General features: G+C 40.3%; 1 protein-coding gene across 2 annotated transcripts; it reads left to right on the top strand.

The window, feature by feature from the left end:
- The first annotated feature begins 965 nt into the window (after window positions 1–965).
- On the top strand, window positions 966–20,031 carry LONRF1 (LON peptidase N-terminal domain and ring finger 1). 2 transcript variants are annotated; one of them, XM_080343316.1, is made up of 12 exons: window positions 966–1,959; window positions 7,802–7,920; window positions 10,334–10,456; window positions 11,014–11,160; window positions 11,622–11,772; window positions 11,945–12,035; window positions 12,892–13,006; window positions 13,568–13,689; window positions 14,831–14,989; window positions 15,098–15,260; window positions 15,621–15,773; window positions 17,039–20,031. In XM_080343316.1, exons 1-12 carry the CDS (start codon window positions 1,335–1,337, stop codon window positions 17,195–17,197), a joined length of 2,127 nt encoding a protein of 708 aa, XP_080199442.1. In that variant the 5' UTR covers window positions 966–1,334; the 3' UTR covers window positions 17,198–20,031. The 2 variants fall into 2 exon arrangements, with proteins under 2 accessions (XP_080199442.1, XP_080199441.1); XM_080343315.1 differs by having other exon boundaries at window positions 11,622–11,859; window positions 17,039–20,030.
- Window positions 20,032–23,088: the final 3,057 nt, after the last annotated feature.

A 23,088-nucleotide genomic window follows, 5' to 3' on the forward strand; every position in this document is an offset into this window, starting at 1 on the left:
ACTTCTGAATTTATGACAGCCTTCTAACTTAAAAAAAAAAAAAAGGCATAATAGCAACTGCAAATACATAACACTATACATAACACTTATGCAACAGACTTAAAGCTTTCATTAGAGCCTGACATACATCTGGAAAGATTTCCCCACAAAACCACACTGCGACTTCTACTTTGTTTAGGTAAAGCAGATCAGGTACTTCCACAAAAGCGCTCGACTGACTACTTTACACTTGTGGAAAACATAAGGTTTAATTGCACCAAGTGGCTGTTACGGCACAGCAAGTACACAGCAACTCGGAACAACGAAAGCATCGGACCCCATCCTATGCGCACGCTACGCGAAGTACTGGAAACATTCAAGAGTGCGAACTACATAAACACTAAGGAAAAAGCGTTTTTTCTTAATCTTGTAACTTTTATCGTGTCCTCCATTAAAAATCTATGGTAGAAGGAAAAGGAGCCAGCCCAAGCGCCTGGGCGAGTGTCAGCGGCAACCGCCGGGAGATCGGCCGCGCACGGGCTGCCCCACGGGCACCGCCAGGTGAACCCTCCAGGGCCCCGGCAGCTACAGACCCCGTGGGCCCCCGAAGCGCTCGGAGCCCCCTCTCCCTGCCCCGACGGCCCGATCCCTTCGCGCTGGGCCCCCTCCCGCGCCCGCCACGCAGCCCCAGCAGCGCTGCCGACGCGCGACCCTCGCGGCCGCTCCTCAGAGCGGCGCCGCTCCCACGGGCCAACCCGGAGCTCGCAGGCCTGTACCTCTGCCCCGCTAAACCACCCTCCTCCTCGCCCCCCCGGCCCCGCCGCACTGCCAGCCCCGGGATGGGGGAGGCGGAGAGGGCTGCGCCCTGGGCCCCGCTCCGGGCCAGGCTGAGCGGGGGAACGCCTCCCCGCCCCCTCTCCCCCCACCTGACTCACGCCCGGTCCGCCCGGCGCCAGCCCCGCCCCCCGCCCCGTTACAGCGCGCGCATGGGTCCGTGTTTTGTAACCTCCTCCTGCCCGCCCCTCCGCGCGCCGCCCGCCGCCAATGGCCGGCCCGCCCGGCGATCAGCTGACGTAGCGCTTTATGTAAGCCGGAGGGGTGAGGGCGCGCGGCGAGGCGGTTTGAAAGGGGGGCAGCGCTGGGCGCGCGCCGCCTCCTCCTCGTCTCGTCAGGGCGGGGGATCGCGGCCCCGGGTCGCGCGCGCAGAGGCGCGCACGTGATCACCTGCCCCCCGTCCCCCGCCCGCGAGGCTGTCTCGCTTCCTGCTGCCCGCGCCGCCAGTGCCTCAGCGCCGAGCGCGGAGCGCAGCCCGGCGGCCGGAGCGCCACACCCCCCTCGGCGGAGCCGGGCAGCCGATGGCGTTCTCTCCCGTGGCCGTGGGCTCGGAGGTCTCACCGGAGCCGGGCGGCAGCGGGAGCCCGGGCGAGGAAGCGGATGGAGAGCGGGAGCTGCTGCCGCGACTGGCCGAGAGGCTGGTGCCCGGGAGCCGCCTGAAGGAAGTGGTGGGCGCGTCCTTGGCGTCGCTGTGCCTCGGCCCTCTCGCCGGACCCCAGCGCCTCGGGACCCTCGTGGACTGCCTGGTGCTGAACTACCGCCTGTGGCAGGGGCTGGGCCGGAGCCGGGACCGCGGGGCGGCGGCGGAGGGCGGGGGCGCGGCCGAGGGGCCGCTGCGCTGCTGCGGCTGCGGCAGGTTCCTGAGCGAGCCGGTGACCGTCCCGTGCGGGCACACCTACTGCCGCCGCTGTCTCCGGAGGGAGCTGCGGGCCCGCTGCCGCCGCTGCCGGGACTGGCTGCTGCCGGCGGGGGGCACCAGCACGGCCGCTGCCCCGCTGCGGACCAGCGTCGTCCTCAACCAGCTGGCGGAGAAGTGGTTCCCGGGCGAGTGCGAGAGGGCGAGGACCGGGAGTCGGCTGGAGGAGCTGCTGGCCCAGGGCCGCTTCCGAGAGGTTTTGGCCGCCGCCACCCAGGCCCTGCGAGCAGGTAAGGCTTGTGGGGAGCGGGCTCTGCCTCCACCCGGGGCCTGGCCCGCACACTCCCGCCCCTGTCCCGCCGGGAGCGTGACGGGCTGGGAGAGAAGGGCGGCGGGCTTGGGGGGCCAGAGGCGTGGCGGAGTAGGTGCGTTGCGCTTCTTTCCCGCCCTTCAGCCCCTCTCGCCTACTGCTGATGGAGTTAGCGATCGAAGTGGACCGATAAAGAACAACCGAAGTTTCCTCGAGTTTGTGGAGAGGATTCAAGGAACTTCCCCATAGTCCGGTAGAGTGGAGGGACCAATCGCGAGACTTGTAGCGGTGTGGACCTCAGTTGAACATCAAGCCTGGTAGTGTGGTGCACTTCAGAGGCATGGATCTGTGCCCAGCATGGGCTGCTTCTCGTCCTCTGCCTTCTACCTTCACATGCTTTCGTGGGACTTGTTTACAAAACAGTTTGTGGGCTTTGTTTTGGTTTGTATGTAGTTATCGCTGTGCCTGGACAAGATAAATTCCGTTGCTGTATTTAACCTTGTTTCCTAAGAGAGACCTATTTTCACAGTCTTAAGTGACACCAAGACAATTCCCAGCAGGCCGGGCCCAGTTGCATAAGCAGACAGGCGTGGAGGGGGACAGGTTGTGTAATGGCAGTGACATCATAGGTGGGTGTGGTTGAAGTTTTACACTGTAGAGAGAGGGTGCAAAGGCAGGAGGTAAAGGCACGGGTTTAGACTATGTTGTACTGGTTGCAAGCAGTGCATCTGAGACCATGAACACTTGAGATACTGTCCGTTTTTCAGAGTTTAGTCTTTGTAGAGGGAGTCAAATTTGTGTGATCAATATACCTGGATGGATCTGGTGACAGCTTCCTTTATTATTATTCAACTATGGATTTTAACACTTGGTGACCCATGGGGTTCCATTTTCATTTGTGCCACTTTATTTATATTCAGAAATTTAGGAATTAATATTTTTACAGATTAAGTGTATTATGTTTGTACAGTTGCCTGCAGCGGAGAAAAACTAAAGGCTTGTATAAGTCTAATCCTTCCAATCTGTTCTGCGGAGATACGTTAGATCTAGCTCCAGAATAAACAGTTTTCAGTGTAGATGGGATTAGATCTCAGGTGTGTTTTCTGCCTTTTGGCAACCTCATTTAAAGAGGTTCAGTTGTGGCTCCCAATTCTATGTTATTTGCTAGAGGGTTTCCAAAATGTAGGCTATGGGACAGATGTGACCTGAGAAAGTGTCTGGTCTATTTTAAGTCTTGAAACTGTAAGAAGCGGACTTTTTTTTTTTTTTTTTCTATACATGTTCTGAGCAACACCGTTGACTTGTATAAAACCAAAAAAAAAAAATGGAGTCAAAACTAAATGGCCTTCAGGGTACAAACTGGTGAATCCATTCTTGATCACAAATATTTACAGGGTCCTGTTTCATGTTTCAAGATTGTTTGGAAATAATAAAAGAGAAAATTAATTCTTTAGACTCTAATCTTTCTTTCATGAATTTAGCAATACCATTTAGGTATCTATGGGGAAAGAATTCTGATTCCTCTTGTTGTGGAGCTATATCTTAAATTTTGGCTTTAAAAACTGAGAATAGTTATCAGCTGTGATGCTTATTCACTATTTTATTACTCAGATTTTTAGTACATGTGCTAGAATTAAGTGCTAGAAACTCAGTTTAAGATCCATTGTACAGCTCTTTCCTGCGTCTTCTGTCCTGAGAACTATCAATATTCTAAGTATATTCCAAGCATTCTGGTGAAGATACATAAATAACTTTATTAATCAGAATGCAGATTTACATTAAATGTCAATTTAGAGTTGTGGGCTCACAACTATGGACAGAAGGTAATTTCAGGCCAGTAGAGAACCAAGCTGCTGATACGCTTTTGGTCTTCCTCCAGAACACGAGTTGTTGAAAACACTTAGAGATGGAAAAGATGTAGCATAAGAAATATGTTTAAAATCATTCATGTTCTGTTTCAGTGTTTCCTCACTGCTAGTTCATTTCTCTTTGTTTTTAATACAGCTAGAGAGTTAAAAAGTTGTGATAAACATAAATCCTATATCCTGAATAAGGCATTTGCACTAAACCTTTACTTAAACGGCATCTTTTCATAACTTTCTTACATTGCTTGAAACATCTGAAAGAGAAATATTTGCCGTGGTGCAAAAGTGACTTTTGGAAAACATGAGGAATGTTAACATCCATCTTGCAGGGGTTGAAATGAAATAATTTAGTTAAAGGAAGTCTATTGGATTAAAATATAAGTGCAGCTTGTCTTTAATCGAGTATCCTGAAACACACAGCTAATAGGCTTGAGTTTAGTCTGAATCACAAACTCATTCCTGCTGGAGTCCTCCTGCGTCAGGAGTTCTGTTGACCAATCAGTCTGTTCAAAGCAGAATAAACACTGAGTTCAGAGCAGTTTGCATAAGGTTTTGTCCAGCTGGGTTAAGAAAACCTACAAACATGAAGATTCCACAGGCTCTCTGGGCATCCTGCTCTGGTGAAAATATTTCTTCCTATTTCAAGTCAGAACAGCCCTTGTTTCAGTTTATAACCATTGTTTCCTGTTCTTTCCCTGTGCACTTCAGTAAAAAGTCTTCCAGATAGCCTCCTCTTGTGTTCTGGAAGGCTTTGGGTTCTCCCAGGGCCTTCAGGAATTCTTTTCTACTAAACAAGCTGAGTTCTCTCAGCTTCTTCTCATGGGTTGTGTGTTCCAACCCTGGTTGACCCTATAGTGCTGTATTAAAAATACTGTGTCCTAAAGATTTTTTGCGTAGTGGTTGTGATGCGCGTATATTTTATGTTAAAGAATTTGGGATGTTATTGAGAACCATATAAAAAGCATGCAGGATCAGATAAGATGAGGTATGGTCCATTTATTGGTATGCTTATGCTGACAGTAGTCAGGAGCAGATTCTTGGGAAGTAATATAAAAAAGAATGCATACTGAGCGGGTTTTTTGTGTGTACGCCTTTGTATACTTTCCTGTTAATGTAATAATGGTTACACACAGTCCTGAACTGAAAGTACTTGGTGTCTTTTTGTGCTGGTTTGACTGAAAACAAGTTAATTTTCTTCATGCAGTTAGAAACCTTTCTTTTTTGTAGCTAGCATGGTTGTTGTTTGGATTTAGTTTGAGAACAAGAAGATAACATGGCTGGACAGAGTTAATGTTTTTAGTTGCTCTGGTCTGAGCCAAGGCCTCTGAGCTCTGCCCACAGGTGTAAGGTGGCTGGGAAGTGGGGCAGAGCTTGACTGACACCCAGAGTGATCAATGAGAGTATTCTGTCCCATTGGTGTCATGCTTCGTATTTAAGGACAGTTGGGATCTCCCGTCTAGTCTGGGAGCAGCTCGCAGTCGGGACAGAGACCTGTTTGGGAGTTTATTTCGGCCTTTTGCCATCCTGCTGGTTGCAGAGGCCTCTGGGTCTTTCTGCCCTTTTCTCTCTGGGATCAGCTGTTTGGGGCCAGGTGCTGTTGCCTGGGACTGGCTGCTTGGTGCGAATGGAGTTTGTGAGGAATTGCATTGAGTATCTTTTGGTTCATACTCTATTTCCATTTTTTATATATTACTACTAGTTGTATATTAGTGTTATTTTATTAAAATGTGTTTAACTCAATCCACAAGTTTTTCCCCTTTTGATTCTCTTTCCTATTTGGAGATGGGGAAGTGAGAGGATATTGTGGTTATGTTGCCAGCTCAGGTTAAACCATGACACTTTTTTATTACAATTACTTGTCTTTGGGTATGCTAGAAGTGACTGATTTCTATATTTACAGTATATTGAGTTACTGAAATTGAAAATTCAAGTACAGATTGTGTTTCTGCTCTGTTTGGTCTTTGATCTAAGGATTTGAAATAGTTTTGCATCCTCCCTTTAGATGGCAGACATTAAAATGTATGCTGTAACATTGCAAAATGATGTTTTCACAATTGTAAAGCCTAGAAATTAAATTATGGTTGCAAAATTTGGCATATAAATTTAGGACCTTTGGTCTTGCAACTGTATAGAATAATATGTTGCATTTATTGATCATTCATTGGCAGGGTTTGTGTGTTCAGTAGCAGAGTTGAGGTCCCAGTTAAACTCCTTGGCTTAGCCCTTTGTTTTGTATCAGTTCAGTTCAAATCATGTTTTCCTCTTTGAAAAAGGAATGAACAGAACATCCACCTGCTGTAGACTTGAGCTCACATTTTTATTTTCAAACTGCCTTTCACCTTGCCTCCAGAAAAGAAGGCTTGGAGTTCTTCAGGTCATGTTAGACACTTGAAAGTCTGAAAAAGATGAGCTCCCTCTGATTATGTGCAAATAGGTAGCTTGTTGGAGAACAAAAGCCTGCACTTACTGCTATCTCTGAAGAAAATAATTTGGTTTTATACTAACTCTGCTGGACACCAAGAGTCAAATACAACAAACGGTTCTATTTGAAAAAAACAGTTTGAAGAATTTGATCTGAGCTCCTGCCTAACTAGACTATAACAGCCACAAAACACAAAGCCACAGGAAAGCAGGCTTCAGAATTGTTCTGATTGCAGGGTTGGTGTTTAAGTCAGACAGTTTCCCAGACTTCTGTTAATACAAACATTTTATTATATCTAAAATAAAAAATAACTAAACCAGGTTTGGCAATATCTGTGTTTGAAGGGAAACTGTCAACTCAAAGACACCTCTAATCAGAAGGGAACTTGAGTTTCAGCTGTGAAATCTTCCATCAGTTTTGATTTTCTTAACTCTTTCTTCTCCATTAGATCCTTTCACTTATAGCATTCTGGATCTAAATACAAAGCAATGTGTTGGAATACATGGAAACATTGACCAGTCTGGCTTTTAGATGTAAAACAAGATAATATTGGAAATTATGACATATAGAAAAGACTAAGATAGAATATTGAATTGAAATGATCCCTTCCCAAGAAAACCTTTTGAAACGAACTTAAAGCCCTATTTAATTGCAGTATTTTTTACAATAGGCCAATGTTTGACTTGTTTATCTCATTCAATGAAAAACGCAGGTGTAGTTTTTTAACAAAATCAAGAACAAAGCGGTGTGCTGGCATTCTCTCCAAGCAACAACTACAATTAATTGTGTTATGAAAACCATAGTTTTAGAGGCATGGAGATGCGTGTGCTTCCCATTTAGAGGCTGCTTTACTAAAAGTTCAAAATACTGTATTTTGGATGTGAGATTTACTGAACACATACTGATGTTTTCCCATTGCAGAAGTTCCACTAGTACAGCTCCTTACAACAGGGCTGCCAGGGGGTGTTAAGGGCTTTCTGATATTGGCTGTCTCTTTTCAGACCACAGTGATAAAGCCTCCTTCTAGTACTTACTGGATGGGAGACCCTTGTGAAAGTAGCATCTGCATTTCCAGCCATAGCTGGAAGGAGTTGGGTGTTATAAAAGCAAATGTCAGTCTGAAGAAAAACTTGAACGTCTGAAAGGAAACTTTATAATATTTATATGAATTCACAGAGTTCTGTAGTTTTGAATGGGTGTACTGTAAAGCTAAAGTCTACTTAGTCCTCAGTTTTTGTTGTCACAGCAGTACTGAGCAATACTTTATTCTGCTAGCCTCAGTCTTAGGTCTTTTAAGATATATTTTCTTGTTGCAAGATACATTAGGTGGTTCAAAATTTGATGTTTAACCTTGAAAGACATGAGCCTAGAATTACTGCCACTTTTATTACCCAGACAGTGGGCAGCAGGGGGGAATGTGCTCCAGTAATTTTGAAAGTATGATACTAAAAAGTGTTATAACATATGACTATGAAAGCATATCTAATTAAAAATTAGACATTTCTGAATTACTAAAATTGTTACTTTTTCTTCAGATTCCAGTGACTTGATGCTGAGAATTTACAGAGCTGAGTCGTATGTTGGCCTCCAAGAATATAAAGCAGCCATAGAAGATCTAAATTTTGTTATTTCTAAAATGCCAAATTGGCCAGAGGTAAGTTGATATGAACTTTTTGAAAATCTGTGTTTATCTATAAAATTCATGAATTCTACGTTATACTTGCATCAAGTTGAGAACGTAGGTCTTAATCATTAGCTTGTCAGACATGCAAAATACTAAAAGGTATCTTAAATAGTTACTTATGAGACAGGTTATTGATGAGTACAGCAGGCCAGAGTTCATTGATGAATCTACTTGAAACTGTTAATTTAGCCTTCATCAGAAACTTCAGGTATTTTTATTTTGTATCACAACATGAGATGGGGTCTTTGGACAAAGGCCTAAGTGCAGTGGAACTGACTTCTTGGGAAGTATTATGAAGTATTTTTGTGCTGTCTGTAGTTACTTGTTATTGATAATTTTATTTCTTTATAAGAACACTTCTGTGTGTTATTTTAAGAAAAATTATTAAATATTTACAAACTTCAGCTTAATGTTATTGGACTGGATGGTTGGTTGAAATTGTGCAGCCAGCTTTAATTGCTTGAAAGCTGAACTTCTGAGGCCTGTATGTTTGGTAGGTTGGTGTAACTGAGTTTTAAAATTTTTTACACTACATACAAGTTAATCCTTTTAAGGCTCTGCACTTCCCTGGGGTATTTATGCTTTGTATTTCACAAAGTCGGAGCACGTTAAGCATTATCTGTTCTTTGAGAATATCACATGAGATGAGCAAGCACTGTTGCCAGTCAGGACCGGAATTCTTGGCTCTATGTTAAGTCGACATTTCTCATATTTTTTGAATTTTATTGGTAAAACAGTTTGCTATATAAACAGGACAACACGGTTTTCTTTTCCAAATGCTGCTAAAGAGTCAGAAAATATTTGACATAAGCAATAAATCCTTTTGTAATAATATTGGCTAAAAAAACCCCATAAACATATGTTTGGGGCCTTTTTTAGTGGCTCCAATGTTTGGCATTGGGATAGTTTATGGTGATGTAACCTGTAACAGCTGGAGTTTGGAGGTTGCTTTGTTTATTTGTTCATTTTTATTAAGAGAATGACACTTTGTTTTAGTTTGGAAAGTTTTTCTTCAAAAAGCCCAAAGAAACTCAGTGCTAACTGAGCTTTGCAAATACTGCCGGCTTCTGGGAAGTCGCTGGCCTTCAGAGGTATAAGATGCTGCATGTTGCAGCACTGTTTGAAATCCAAGCACAGCAGGAGCAGCAAGATCTTGCCACACAAGAGGAGAACTTGCTGCTGTGTTCAGCAGTTCCATGGCTACTGCAAATTCAGAAAGCATCCTGCTTTTTGCCTCTCAGCCTTGGTAGTACTGTCTTTTTTTTTTCTGTATGTTTGGAAAGAAACCTCGCTTCACTTAACTGAGCTTGGTTTGGTTGATTCCTCTAACGATTTTTATCTCTGTACAAAAATAAACTGTAAGAGGCGGATTAGCATACTTTCCTGCTTCAGGATACAGTTTAATGAAACTGCCCAAATCTATCACAGGTGATGCATGCCCTCAGCTGACAGCCTTGTTTAACAGGTGCTACTGTTAATACTGGCAGTTGTTCTATAGAAATTGCACTCCATTGCGGGGGTGGGGTGTGGGGTGTTCGTGTTTTGTTTGTTTTGTTTTTTTGAGTTCTGTTTCTGGCCCATTGTCCAAAATCTCCTATACAACTAGATAATGGTGTTTTATATAACTTTTGTTAGATAACTTCTTTTCATCCAACTTGGATTTATATTGCTACAAATGCAATTTTTTTTTAAAATGAGATAAGTTGAATAAGGGACTTCATAGTTGCAACATCATATAGGTAGGTTCAGCAAAATTCAGTAGTCTTTTTTTCTCCTCTTTTTTTCTTTCATAGAAAATAGTATACAGACGTTTATTTCCTCCTAGCTGCTGGCTGGTGTTCAAGAATAAATATAGTTCGAGGAAGCAATTCCAAAAGTGCATTGTTTTGTGTTAAGAATATAGATTAAGATGTACGGTTGTGTGGATTGTTTTGTTTGTAGTTACCCTTCTCCTGCAGGCTGGAACCATAAGGTTTTTAAGGAGTCAAAGGGCAAGAAGGGTATTTTGTAAGCTGCTGTGTGAGGTAGTATACAAATTTGCATTTGATGTCCTTCTTCTTCCCCTCCAGAGGCTCACAGAAGGGGAAATTAAGGCCTTTTTTAAATTCAGCACTAGTCAGGTTTTTAACCCTTTATGTAAGACAAAATAAATCAACTAGAAGGAGACTAATACCAGTCTATCCCATGAATCTTTTCAAACACTGTGGGGGATGTATGTTAGACAAGGCACACAGATCACTCACACTCTGCACAGTTGGAGTTTATTGAAGATCTACATTCTTTTTGTCATGGAGGGTTCTATCTAACTCTGTCCTAATGCCTGTGAGATGAATACTGCGGTTCTACATACTCTAGAGATGTTTTGATGGTATCTGTTTTTCAGGTCTACTTCCGGAAAGGAAAAGTGCTGCAAGACTCTGGCTTTGTACGTGATGCCTTACAACTGTTTCTACAGTGCTTAGCCCTTGATGAGGACTTCCTTCCAGCCAAGCTAGCAGTAGAAAAGGTAATTTTATTTATGAAACTGTGTTACTATCTCTGACTTGATTCCTTTGTAAAGCCTCCATTGTGGTAGACTTTGAGCATCTAAAAATCTTCAATACAAGCAGAGAGGGTTTCAGTGTCAGACTACTTCCTTTCAAGATATATCATACTATTTGAAGAAATAGTCCTAAATGAAAATCTAGAAAACTGGGAGGTAGGCAGCAAGTTAAATGTTCTAAGTTGAACTCTTTCATGCCCAGAATATAACAGTTTTTCTTTTATAATAAGAATTTACATTGGAAAAGCTGTGTGAGGTTGAATTGGTAATGTCTGACTTTGTTGAAGAGCTCACTCACTTATAGTAGAAAAGATTTCTAGATAAATTTCTTTGTAGTAATATAGGTATGTAGGTTTCTGCTTGTTCTCAACTGTTCTTTCTCAGTTACTGCTTAAATAGAGCTCCATTTATGATAATAACTTCATACAGATTAAATTATTGGTTTTGGTATCTAGTCTTCTAATAAAGCTGTATCTAGATCCTCTGCCATTATTATAAACATTTAACTGCTTGTTTTCTAGACATTGTGTGATGTGCTGTCACCAGGGAAGTTAGGAGAGAGTCTGAAGGAATCTGCTTGGAATTCACCACATATTCGAAATAAGCCTTTTGTACTTGGTTCTGAGATGACTGAGTCTTACTGCAACTCACAGCTTTGTCCTGAGCAGGTAACAAAAACTATAGGATAAGTTTTCTCTTTGGCCGATACACAAACATCAGAAGTTCTGATATCCTTATTTGTCATAATTATTTTCTAGCCTAAATTTTTACTTTTTGAAATTGGCTAAATTGGAAGAAAATAATTGTGGTTTGGGAGTAATGTATTTTCATTTGGAGTGTTAGACTCCTCATTCCAGTGAGCTACTTATTAGAAGGTACTGAGATTTTATATTAGTGACTTCAAAATAAAAAGAAGTAGAGTTTTTCTTCTCTTTGAAGCAGATGAAGATTTTTAAATCGTTAGTGCTAAGTGATTTTGAGTACTGTCTTGACTTACCAGATGTATTTAGTTAACTAATGAACTAACTGTGGAGATCAGTTTGACTAATATATCTTTGCATGTTCACATTTTACATACTTAGATTTGTGTTACTTTTTAAGTACAGTTCAGTTCATCTTTCTATTATAGAGTTTAGGAGGATCACATATACTGGAGCCTGTCAGTGGAAGCTTAAATCGTGCACAGTCTGCCCATGCTCTTAACTCAACAAAAGACCTTGCCAAGGAAGATGGCTTAAAGAGAGTATCTTCTGAACCACTTCTCTCTGGCCAAGAAAAAGGTGCTTTGTTGAAAAGAAAGCTTTCCTTTTCAGAGCAGGATACAGTTGTATGTGAAGATGGAAGAAACAAACACAAAAAGCAAGGAGGTAAACAGTCACTTACTTTTAAATTTAAAATATTTACTGTCTTGTGCCTTTCTTTGAAGGAGTATTTTGTCGTCTTTTTCCTTAGAAAGTGCAAAAAGGGACATGACACTGGCTTTTGGAGCAATTCCGGGGGATTTGATTGATGTGTCAGATTTTGAGTGCTCTCTGTGTATGAGGTAAGATTCTCTCCTTGATTCAAAATTTCCATGATAGATGCTTGGCCACATATCTATTAAACGTATAAACTGAGGTACTTATAAATTGTGATGACTTCTGATATTAGTCAGTGATTTTTCACCTTTCCTCTACCCTTGCAGTTAAGTCCTTATTTAAATGTGTCACTTCTTACAGTGCTATATAATACAGCATTATTTTAATCAAAGTTGCCTTTTAAATAAAACTTGGCATTGTTTTTAACTGGTAACCTTAAGTACAGGATCTTTTGCAATTAAATATTAGGGTTTTTTTAAGTCAAAGTTATTTAACTTTTTTTGGGAAGGCTAATGCTTGGAAGCATTGCTTGTGAACCTCATATTTATCTAGGAGATGTAGATACTTCAGAATGTTAGTGTGCTTAAATGTAGCTGATGTATTTGAAAGGTCTTATTGAGCTGTCTTGATTTTTTCAGAATAAACACCTTAAAATATATGATGTATACTGAACTATTCATAGTTATGTTACTCAGATGTAAGAACTGCTATTAAAACAGTTTAGCTCCTCAAATAGTTTAATTTTGCTTATTATTAATCTCTATGTACTAAGACTAAAATCTTTGTACTTTGAGATAAATGTTCGGATATTTAGTGTTGTAATGTGTCTAGATTAATTGGAAAATAAAAAATGAGTGGTGTGGTGGTACACGGAAGCAGACTACAGTATAGAGGAAAAAGCAGAATAAGGAGACATGGGTTTAATTTTTCTCTGCTTTGTTACGGTATAACTAGTCTTAAAAATTAAAGAGGTTGGTCACTGACTTATCTAGCAAAACACATGCTTGTCATAGCATCTAACTTCTAATAACTTTGTTTCAGGCTATTCTTTGAGCCAGTGACAACCCCTTGTGGACATACTTTTTGCAAAGGTTGCTTGGAACGGTGTTTAGACCATGCTCCTCAGTGTCCACTCTGTAAGGAGAGTTTGAAGGAGGTACTGTTTCTCAGTAGAGCTCACAAATACAAATATATAATTTTAAAGGCTGTTTCACTTAAACCAAATAACTTGGGTTCACTTGGGTTATGGAAAGGAAAAATTTGAGACTAACTTTGTCAATATAAGTTGATTAGGTTTGCCTCCGGGTCTTAGTTTTAAGTTTCTGTGACCATCTGCTTTACTTGTGTAATTAAATCCTGAGTGTTTGTAAACGTTGGTAACTATGCAGTAAAAGCTCTCTGTGATTTATGTACCCTTTCCTTATTTGTGTGGCTGTATAACCTGGGAAATCAATTCTGTGTCTGCTAAGTCAAGAAGTACAAATTGAGACACTTGAGTTATCAGATACAAAGAACTAAAATAGAGAATCTCATTTTTAAATATTGGAGTAACATTAGGTGTTAAGTAATGAAACATAAGAACTTCAGAGCTATAAGTTTTCATGCGTTTAAATCTGATTTATGACACATTCACTTAAAACCATGATATACTAAAAGCTGCATTTTCCTGAGCTTTTTGTTAATATATATGAAAATAAATACTTTTAATTGCTTACAGTACCTCGCAAGTAGAAAATACAGCATCACAGAACTGCTGGAGGAATTAATAATGAAATATTTGTCTGATGAATTATATGAGAGAAAAAGAATTCATGCTGAAGAAACTGCTGAACACTCAAAGTAAGCTTGTTGTCTTTTATCTAGAAAACTTGAGAGATTAGTATGGAAATCCTTTTTAAAAATGTTTTATAATTTTCCTGATTGTTAATAATGGCATATTTTGGATACAAGAAGAAGTATAAAGACATGTTAATTTGGTGTCTTAAAAATGTATTTCAGAAAATTAACGATTTTTAACTACTGTGGAAATAAAAGAATCACACTTTGATACTTCAATAGTAGCAATGTGAGGCTCTCAAGTTCACTAGGAAACACATTTGCCCTTCTGTTTCTTTCTTTGTGCACAGTTGCGGAGCCTCAGTTCTAGCTTTGCTTCTGTTCATGGAATTGTCCTCTTGAATTGGCTGCTGAGTCTCAGATACCTGAATTTCTTTCAAATCAGTTCATGACAGATGTGATGAAAATAGTTGGGATTTTTTTGTAATCTTGATGGTTAGTAGAGTTCTTCAGATAGTTAAAGCATCACGTACTGTAGATATGAATGTTGGAAAGCTATTTGAAACTATGGCTTGTGCAACTTATGTAACAGAATCTATACATTAGAATTATGAAAGGTATTAAAATTAAATACCTGGTAATGTTTTAATGGTAACTTGTTTATATCAACTATCAACTGTACGTGCTTGATGAACTAGTATAAAAAAAATAGGTTTTCAGTTAGTCCTGCTGAGAAAAATAGCGAGGTAAAAATTATGCCCTGGGTTGGGTCCCGTGATCTGGAGTCATTGCAAACAATCTCAGTGGTCACCTATCCACTATGCAGCTGCTGCTACATCTTTTTAGTTCCAGGAAAGCTGTGACTGAGGGCATAGTGGCTTGTGTGGTTCAAACTAAAACAAAATAACATCTCTGGCCCCAAAACAAAGCCCTTCATTCCCCGACTAGATACTCACTAACTAGGCAGCTACTATGAGGCTGTCGTCCAGTGGGCATTCAAATCAGTAAATAAGTATTCAGTCACTGTTAACTAGTATGTGTTTTGATTCTTTATGAAAGTTAATACAATGGGCTTATTATTGAACTTTGAAAAGAGTGCTTTATGACCTGAAATATGGCAAACATACTGAAAAAATGTGTTGTCTTGGCATAGTACAGTGTTTAGATTTTTAAGCCACGTATTTCTTTTGATGTTCTCTTGCAGCTTGACCAAGAATGTTCCAATGTTTGTTTGCACTATGGCATATCCTACTGTGCCTTGCCCTCTGCATGTGTTTGAGCCAAGATACCGACTAATGATTCGCAGAAGTATGGAAACTGGAACTAAACAGTTTGGGATGTGTATAAGTGATTCTCAAAACGGGTAGGTTTACATTTAAACTTACCATCTCTTATGTCTCTTTTTTATTAATCATAAAGTATGTCCTTTCAGAAGTGTATAATTGCATTATTGACAAGGTCCCTTTTCTAGTTTTGCAGATTATGGATGCATGCTGCAAATTAGGAATGTTCATTTTCTACCTGATGGACGGTCTGTTGTTGATACAGTTGGTGGAAGGAGATTTAGAGTTTTACGGAGAGGGATGAAAGATGGTTACTGCACTGCAGACATCGAATATTTGGAAGATGTTAAGGTATCCAGAACACTAAGTATTTACTAGTATTAATATCTCAAGATTTTTGTTTGATCTTAAGAACTCAGTTTCAAATTTTTAGGTCCCTAGACCACTAGAAGACTCAGTGCCAGCATGTGGAAGAAGTAGAAGCTAGTTTAATTTTTTTTTATTATTATTTTTATAAAGTAAGAAAGAAATACATCGGGTTTTGTTTGAACAATAGTTTGCAGCTGTAACTTTTTAACTTCTTTACTATTCAGGCATTAGCAATCAAAATTTAGGAGAATGCAGTTGAAATTTAATGTTTCTTAATTTTAGTTTAAACACCTTAATTGTTTATTTATCTCTAATGATATTTTCATATCATTCCTCTTACAGGTTGCTGATGAAGAGGAACTAAAGAAACTGAGAGAACTTCACAACTTTGTTTACAGTCAGGCCTGCAGTTGGTTCCAAAACTTAAGAAACAAATTTCGCACTCAAATTCTTCAGCACTTTGGGCCAATGCCTGACAGGGAAGAAAATATACAGGTGGGCCCTCGTGTAGTATCAATGGTTTGTGTAAAGCTGTTGAATTCAAATGGGGAAAAACCCCTGTTTGTTCTTCCCTGTGATGTGTGCAGGCAGTAATCTTTGGCAAAAAGGTAATCACAAAGAACACTTTTCTACTGTCTGGGCTAGTGCCATAAATTGCTGGAGCTGCTGGGATTTGACAAACGTTTTTTAAGAAAGTAGCTACAGCAATCTATTTTAATGGCTATTATATACACTTAGTGAAGGTTGGTGAGATCCTGAGAGAGTGGAGGCTGGAGAAAAACATCATTTGAAAAATATGTAAAATTTGGCTTCCAAAGGAATATGTATGGAGTGGGCTATTATGAGAGCCTGTCCTTCACTTATCTGCTACATACTTTAAAACAATCTCTGAGTACTATAGATGCTGTAAAGGCCAGTGCATTAATTCAGAAGTGACTTGAGAACAATTTAATAGAGGAAAAAAGATTTAAAACAACATACTGGGAAGAGACATAAGTGTGCAAAATGAGGATGAATAGCAAGACAGCAATGCTGTGGGTGTGTACCTGAGATTTAGAACAGAACACACATGTTGACTGTGATACAGGTGAAAGAGAGAAAATGTCGTCCTAAAGTGTACTACTACCAGTAATGTAGTAGGTCATTAATCTTCTCTGCAGTGATATGGCCTCTGCTGAGGAGTGTTATGTCCAGTTCTGGGCGTGACATCTAAGGCTTGGTGTAGATAATTGAATAAAGTACAGGAAAAAGTTACATAGTATGTTTTATCAACTTAAAAGAAACTGGTTAAGTAGTCCTGCTCTTTCTAGGAGATAATGAGAAGGGAGTGGAATTGGTAGGTGATGCAGGAGTCCTTCAAATATAATAAAGACAATTGTAGTAAAAATGTTAGGCTTCAAGAATATTCAAGCCTCGAGTATCGCATGACAGGCAATGGATTTAGTTTTTAGCAGAGGTTTTTTATTAGGTAACTGTCTTATACCTAGCCATCTTTTCCCAAAGAAGCTATAAGCTTCCATTTTTGTCTTAAAAATAATTGCTTTATCAAGCTTAGCTTAAATGTACTTCGACTTCTCAGCTCGGGGAGGGATCAGAAGAGATCCTTTCAGAACCCTTCTGATCTCATTGATCTGGAATTCTCTAGTTAGTATCGAACTTTAAACTAGTTTTTGTTGTTGACAACTTTGTCTTTTGATGTCTTTGTGTTAGTCAACTATACCATCTTGGTTTTGGGTAACCAGCTTATCTTTTATTTTTAGGCAATGCCCAATGGTCCTGCTTGGTGTTGGTGGCTTCTAGCTGTTCTTCCAGTAGACCCCAGATATCAGCTGTCAGTTCTCTCCATGATGTCTTTAAAAGACCGTCTGATAAAAATCCAACATATACTCACATATTTTTCTAGAGACCAGTCCAAGTGACTAACCGCCTGGGTCTTCCTGAAAAGTTACTCTGTTCTGGTTGTAGTAGCAGCTGGAATTTTGCTGCCTTTTGCACATCTAGCACTGGTTTGAGAAGTGTAATGGAACTGCTCTTCCCCACCCTCCTGAGTTCCTGAACCATGTGGTTCTCTGAATGCACACTTCAGCTGTGAGAGAAGACCACTGATGATTGCACAGTCAATCCAGCTAGATATGTTTCTCACGTTATCTACATTACAATTTGCACTATGTAGAAGAGAACATTTTTGAGACTTGACCATTTTAGCCACTGACTTTTTAAAGCTGTGGGAAGTGCAGGAGTTAAGGCTGACAGTCCAAGTTTACAACATTGAGGAGGTATTAAAGTTTTGCAAAAGTTTGCCTCAACTGTTCTTTTGCTGTTTGCACAAATATTTGAAATATAGTATTGAATGTCACTGTTGGATATTACTACTCTTGTTAAATTATCTTGACCATGAATGTGGCACCGATTTTTAAGTTATCTTGTAAATGTATGCATCACAAAACAGGTGACATTATGAACTGTATGCTGAACTGAGAGCCAATTTTAAGGAACAAATGCAAAAAAAAAAGGTACTTCTGTCTGAAAATACTTAAACTGTGAATATGGTTTACATACCTAGGCCTGTACATGTTAAAGAGGAAACTGAAAACTCAATGCTAGTACCAGTTACACTTCTACTGGGCTTTTCAGGCTGGTTGTTCTTCCAGAGCACACACTTAGTGTCTAGAGCTTAGAAGAAATCTTAGAGTGTGCGTGTGTGTGTATTGGGGATTGTGCATCCAGGATTTAAAAGCTTAAAGTTTTATTTGGACTTTTTAAGTTGGTGCAAATGTGAGTTCTATGCCTTATTCATATCAATAGTAGAGCACACTGCAGTGGCCAGGTTAGCATCATGCTGCCAATAGGTACTTTTTGTAATTAAAGGTTTGCATATTTGTGAATATGTCTGATACTGGCATTCTTGTATGTAAATCATTTGTAAAGTATTTCTTAAACCTTGCTTTTGCTAATATATTTAATTTTCAATAAAAGCTAAAAGTTTGTAATATTTCTAACTTTATCAGAAACTAAAAAGCTTCCATATGCTTCTATTCTGGGATCTTAAGTAAATCCAGGAGCAGCTGTTTAACCTACGTCAAGGTTGTGGGCACTTCAGGATGTAATTGGTAGGTACATAATCTGTCTCTGATAGAGTACCTGGCTCAGACTGATTATTGGTCAGACAAGCGTCTTGCTGATGTCCTGCTTTTTGTATCTACTTTGTTTAAATTAAGGCGGTTCCATGTATGAAATTTGCATTTCACAAAACTTAAAAGTTGTGGGAAACTGTTCTTGCAGAACACGTAGGTGTTTCAGAGACTTGTTAATCAGATGCAGTGGCCTTGTTCTCTTCTGGAGGTTAAGGCTTGAGATACTACAGGCAACCAAAAATCTGATGGATCATTTTTCATGTGGGCTTCTGTTTAGGGTAAATTTACTGTTTATTTTATGAAAAAGGTCCTGGATTGATATTTGGAAAGCTTTATTTGAATAATAAAAGAAGAAAGGTGATCCTCCATTTCTCCACCTCAGCACATAACCTTACAAACTTAGTGTTTGTATCACCACGATCTTCTTAAAAATTCAGGCGATGGGATTTTTTTTTTTCCTTGACAGAGAAAAGTCCCTATAGCCAGGCTTGAAATAGCCAAAATCTAATGTTGTGTCTTTTATTTGTTTGGGGTGTTTTTTTTCTTGCTAAGAGCTTTAATTTTGAAACTAAGTATGCCCTAGTCTGTTGGAATATGTGGCTTCTAGGCATTTTTATACTTTCTTTTGAGTTTTTAATAAAATAAGTATTCAGATAAAGTGTCAGTTGGCTTGCACTGTCCTGTGCATATTTAAGTTCTAATTCTGGAACTGTAAACCAGGCAAGAGAAAAATTTATTTAAAAAAAAATAAGGAGCAACAACCACAAAAAAGCAGTTGCTGGAATTAACACATGCCTCATTAAGACTGATAAGTACTACCCTTCAGTAACTATTCCACACACATAATCCTTGTGGGTGCTGTTGGGATTGATATGGAATTGAGAATGGGGAGGAAAGTTTTTTTTAAGAGGCCTCTTGAGGTTTTTTCCTAGTGGTTGTTTTGTGGTCCAGACTTTCTCACTTTGTGCAGTTAGAATGGGGCAGAACAAGCTTGCCTGAATGTTTGCATAGACATTCTAGTAAATAGCTCAGAGAGGTACCATGCTATACTTTGTACAAACAAAGGCAAATAGCAGGATTTCACTATGGATTTTAAAACATTAATTGCACTAGAGATGGTACAAGTGATGTAGCTGAAATGCAGTCAGGAGTGCCTGTGAGGATGTGACAGGCTCCCTAGGAAAACAAGTTTTGAATGTTAGAGAGAGAAAAGTTAATAAAGAAGTCCTTTTACTTCTAGTGAAGGGGTTTTATTTTGTTTGGTAAGATAGATGGAAGAAGGTTCTATATTGGAAATGACTTACAAAGTAGACTGAATACGAACCTGTACTAGCTAGAAAGTTGGCCATTTACTACAAGTTTACTTGTGTTAGAAAAGGGAAATGATGTAATGGGAAACTGGGGACAGGTATATTAAGACAAATACAGTCACTTTCCAGTCTAAATAGAAATTTTCTGGAGCTCAGCATCTTAAACTACTTAAAACTATATCATCTGTTTGTGTGAGTGTTAGTTCCTTGCGTTCAAGGCTTTCTAGCCTGCCAGGAATATTTTTATTTCTATCAGCATAAAGAGCTATACAGGGTGCTTGGCAAAGTGGGCTACCTTCTCTCTGATGCTGCTGTAAGGTGCTGGTGGTTGTTTGGGGGTTTTCTGTTTTCCTTTTGGTTTTGTTTGTTTGTTTCCCCCATCAGACTGTACTTGGTCTTGGCTGAGGGTCACTTGCTGCGGCTGCCACAGCCCATTCTCTTTCCTTTGCCTCTTTATCAGAGCTGTTTGTCAGACGTTCCAGCCTCCTGTCCCATTCTGTATGAAACCCGGTACCTTGGAAGCTCAAGTTCCTGTGACAGACAGCGTGTTCTTTTCTGTGAAAACCTCTGTTCTTGAAAAGACTTGAACTTGATGCTTGATATTCTCAAGCGTCTGTTGAGCTTTTGACAACTTACTTGGTCTTCTGTTTTTTCTGTCATGATATCCTCCTGGTGATGACATCTGTCATCAGGAGGGGAGAAAGTGAGAGAAAAGGTGTTATTGTTAATTCTTCCAAGTTCCATGCAAATATATCTGATTTCCTTCTTCAAGAAGTTTTGAATTTTACTTTGTATGGGGAACAACAAACCTTCTGTCTTCTCTAAGACCTTCTTTACACTCTGGACGTATAGCCTTCAGGAAGCAAGTCCTTCAGAAAGCTCCCAGTGTAGTTGAGATGGTATTTCATAGTCATCACCATTTCCATCCCAAAGAAAGACAACAGGACATGTCTAAGGCCTGCTACAAGACTGCCAAGGCAGAAACCCAAAACTCTAGAGGCAATGGCAGTATTGCTGTGGTCCAACCCCATTAAAGTTATTTAAGGAAACAAACTGAAACAGGGGGAAGAGGGGGTAATTAGGATCTTCCCCTCCTACAGATGTCCACATGCCTGTGGTGGTTAAAACACTCTTCTAAGAAGTAACAGAAAAGTTTTTATTGCTTTCCCTCTGTAGAGAGGGGATTAAATCCCTTATAACTTGGGTGACCGTTTTAGCCTGCAGTAAGTGTATTGTGTTTTGAGTGCGTAGGTATGACTTTGAGATCCTGGCTGGAACACCGATCTTGTGTGTCTTGATGGAGCACTGGTGAGTAAGAGGCTGTTCAGCTCTGTCAGGATCTACAGTGCTTCTGCAAAAGCACAACAGCAGGTGCTTACGTGGCAGGGAAACTTACCTACCAAAAATGAACTTAGTGGCTGTAGGTCCCGCTCCCTCAGGTAGCCACTGCACAGCAGCTCTGAGGCTTTGAGTTTTGAATGCACATATATTTGAAATGGAATAGGGATTATAGGGATTTGAGAACTGGGACTGCAACCCAATTCTAGAGGTACTTAAGCTCTGCAGGAAACTCAGGTTTTTTTTGTTTGGTGTTTATTTGTGTGTGTGTGGGTTTTGTTTCTTTTTAAAGAACCCTCTATGAAAATTGAAAGTTCTCTTGTATTTATCTTCAAACAAGTCTTGATTGCTTGAATAACCTTTATACCTTATTTTTGTGTAAGATTTTTGAAGTTTTGAGTAGGGAAGTGTGCTCTGAAAATGCGTATGACATGGCTGCATGATATGTGATCCAAATACCAGGTACCAGGCACCTCTGATTTCATTTTAAAACATGTCTTGAGGTTTCCTTTGGACACCATTTCGTAGTTCAGTTGCATTGCTAAAGAGATCGTTTGGGCTGTGAGAAAAGGTTCAAATGCCCACTCCAGTATGAAAACAGTAATGATTTTTTAATTATGTTAATAGCTTTCAAAAGGAAAGGCTTCAAAACCAGGAAGTGCCTCAATGCCATCCCCAAAAAGTTCAGACCACATCCTCTCTTAGGCCTTCAATTCACTTTTTACAACTCTCCCGAGTCAGAGGTTATTAAACCCACACCCTTGGTGTCCTGGAATGGTGCTTTAATCTTTGAACTGTGGATGGAGGATTAAATCAGTGGGAGCCATGGCTGGCTTTGCCCTCACATATTTTACAAAAGGGCTTTTTGAGCTTGGGGTTGGCTGTTTTTGGAAATGAAATGGTACTATAGAGGCTGAACACGAGGTGCCACTCACCAGTACCTGCAGCAGTATAGGATGTAAAGCTCTCCTAATTGATCTAATCAAGGGTCCTAGGTTCCACAGCAAGTGCTTAAGAATTAGATTTTCATTACAAGTATTCCAATTCAATTTTTAAAATGCAAATAAATTGCAGTAACCCCTCTATGTAGTAGTTTTTTGTGAGAATATAAGCACTTTTCAATAATGTGTTGGGATAGCTTTGAAAATTGGACAAAAAATGGCAACTGCTACAGGAGCAGTTTCTGGATATATAAATGCTTGAGTTGTTGCATCTATGTAATAGTTGGAATACTGAACCAAAGGGAAGTATTTTCATTCCACAGCAGAAGCTCTATGAAGAACTTCCAGCTAAACAACTGAACAGCTGATATGCAGCACTTCTGCCTTTACAACAACTCTATAAAGTTCCTGCAGATAGGACAGACCTCACAGGTTTCATTTGCTGATCACAGCAACACACCGCTAATGCTAACTGCTGTGTTGTAGTATTTCTTTGCGAAGCAACTGCTCAAGCAAGGGTTTGATTCTGAGCGTTCAGTACAGACTGCACAAAAAAAACCCTCAACAACCCACACCATCCAAAAGCTGAAGAATGGCCATCTCCGTGGCAACTAAAGTACTCTGCATGTTCTTGCCCAGCATAAGTTGGCACAATTTTACAAATGAGGGCAAAGTAATTGGAGAAAAGTAACCAGAGACAGCACAGCATATTCCAGCTGTAACACTCAAACCATTGTCTGTTATTGATTTTTATTACATGTGGGAAGACTGTGCAGAGACCACAATGCAACGTGGCAATGCAGGTGGAAAAGAGACATGAATGGCTGGCTGCAGTTGTGTCTCACCATGACACTAAGGGCATGCAGATGACTGTAAGCCTGTCAGGTTGATTATCTATCAGAGTTAACACAGACAGTGGAACAGGGAGGGGAAGAATAGGAAATGACACCTTCACCTCTTGTGTAACTTCACCCTCAGGTTATGTGTTGTTACACAGCTGAGGTAGCTGCCCCCAGGAGAAAGAAGTGCTGCACCCTCTGTACAGTTCTTGGCTCTAGTTCTTGTCTGATTACAAAATAAGATGATC

Source organism: Nesoenas mayeri (assembly GCF_963082525.1).
Source record: "Nesoenas mayeri genome assembly, chromosome: 4".
Classification (NCBI taxonomy): Eukaryota; Metazoa; Chordata; class Aves; order Columbiformes; family Columbidae; genus Nesoenas; species Nesoenas mayeri.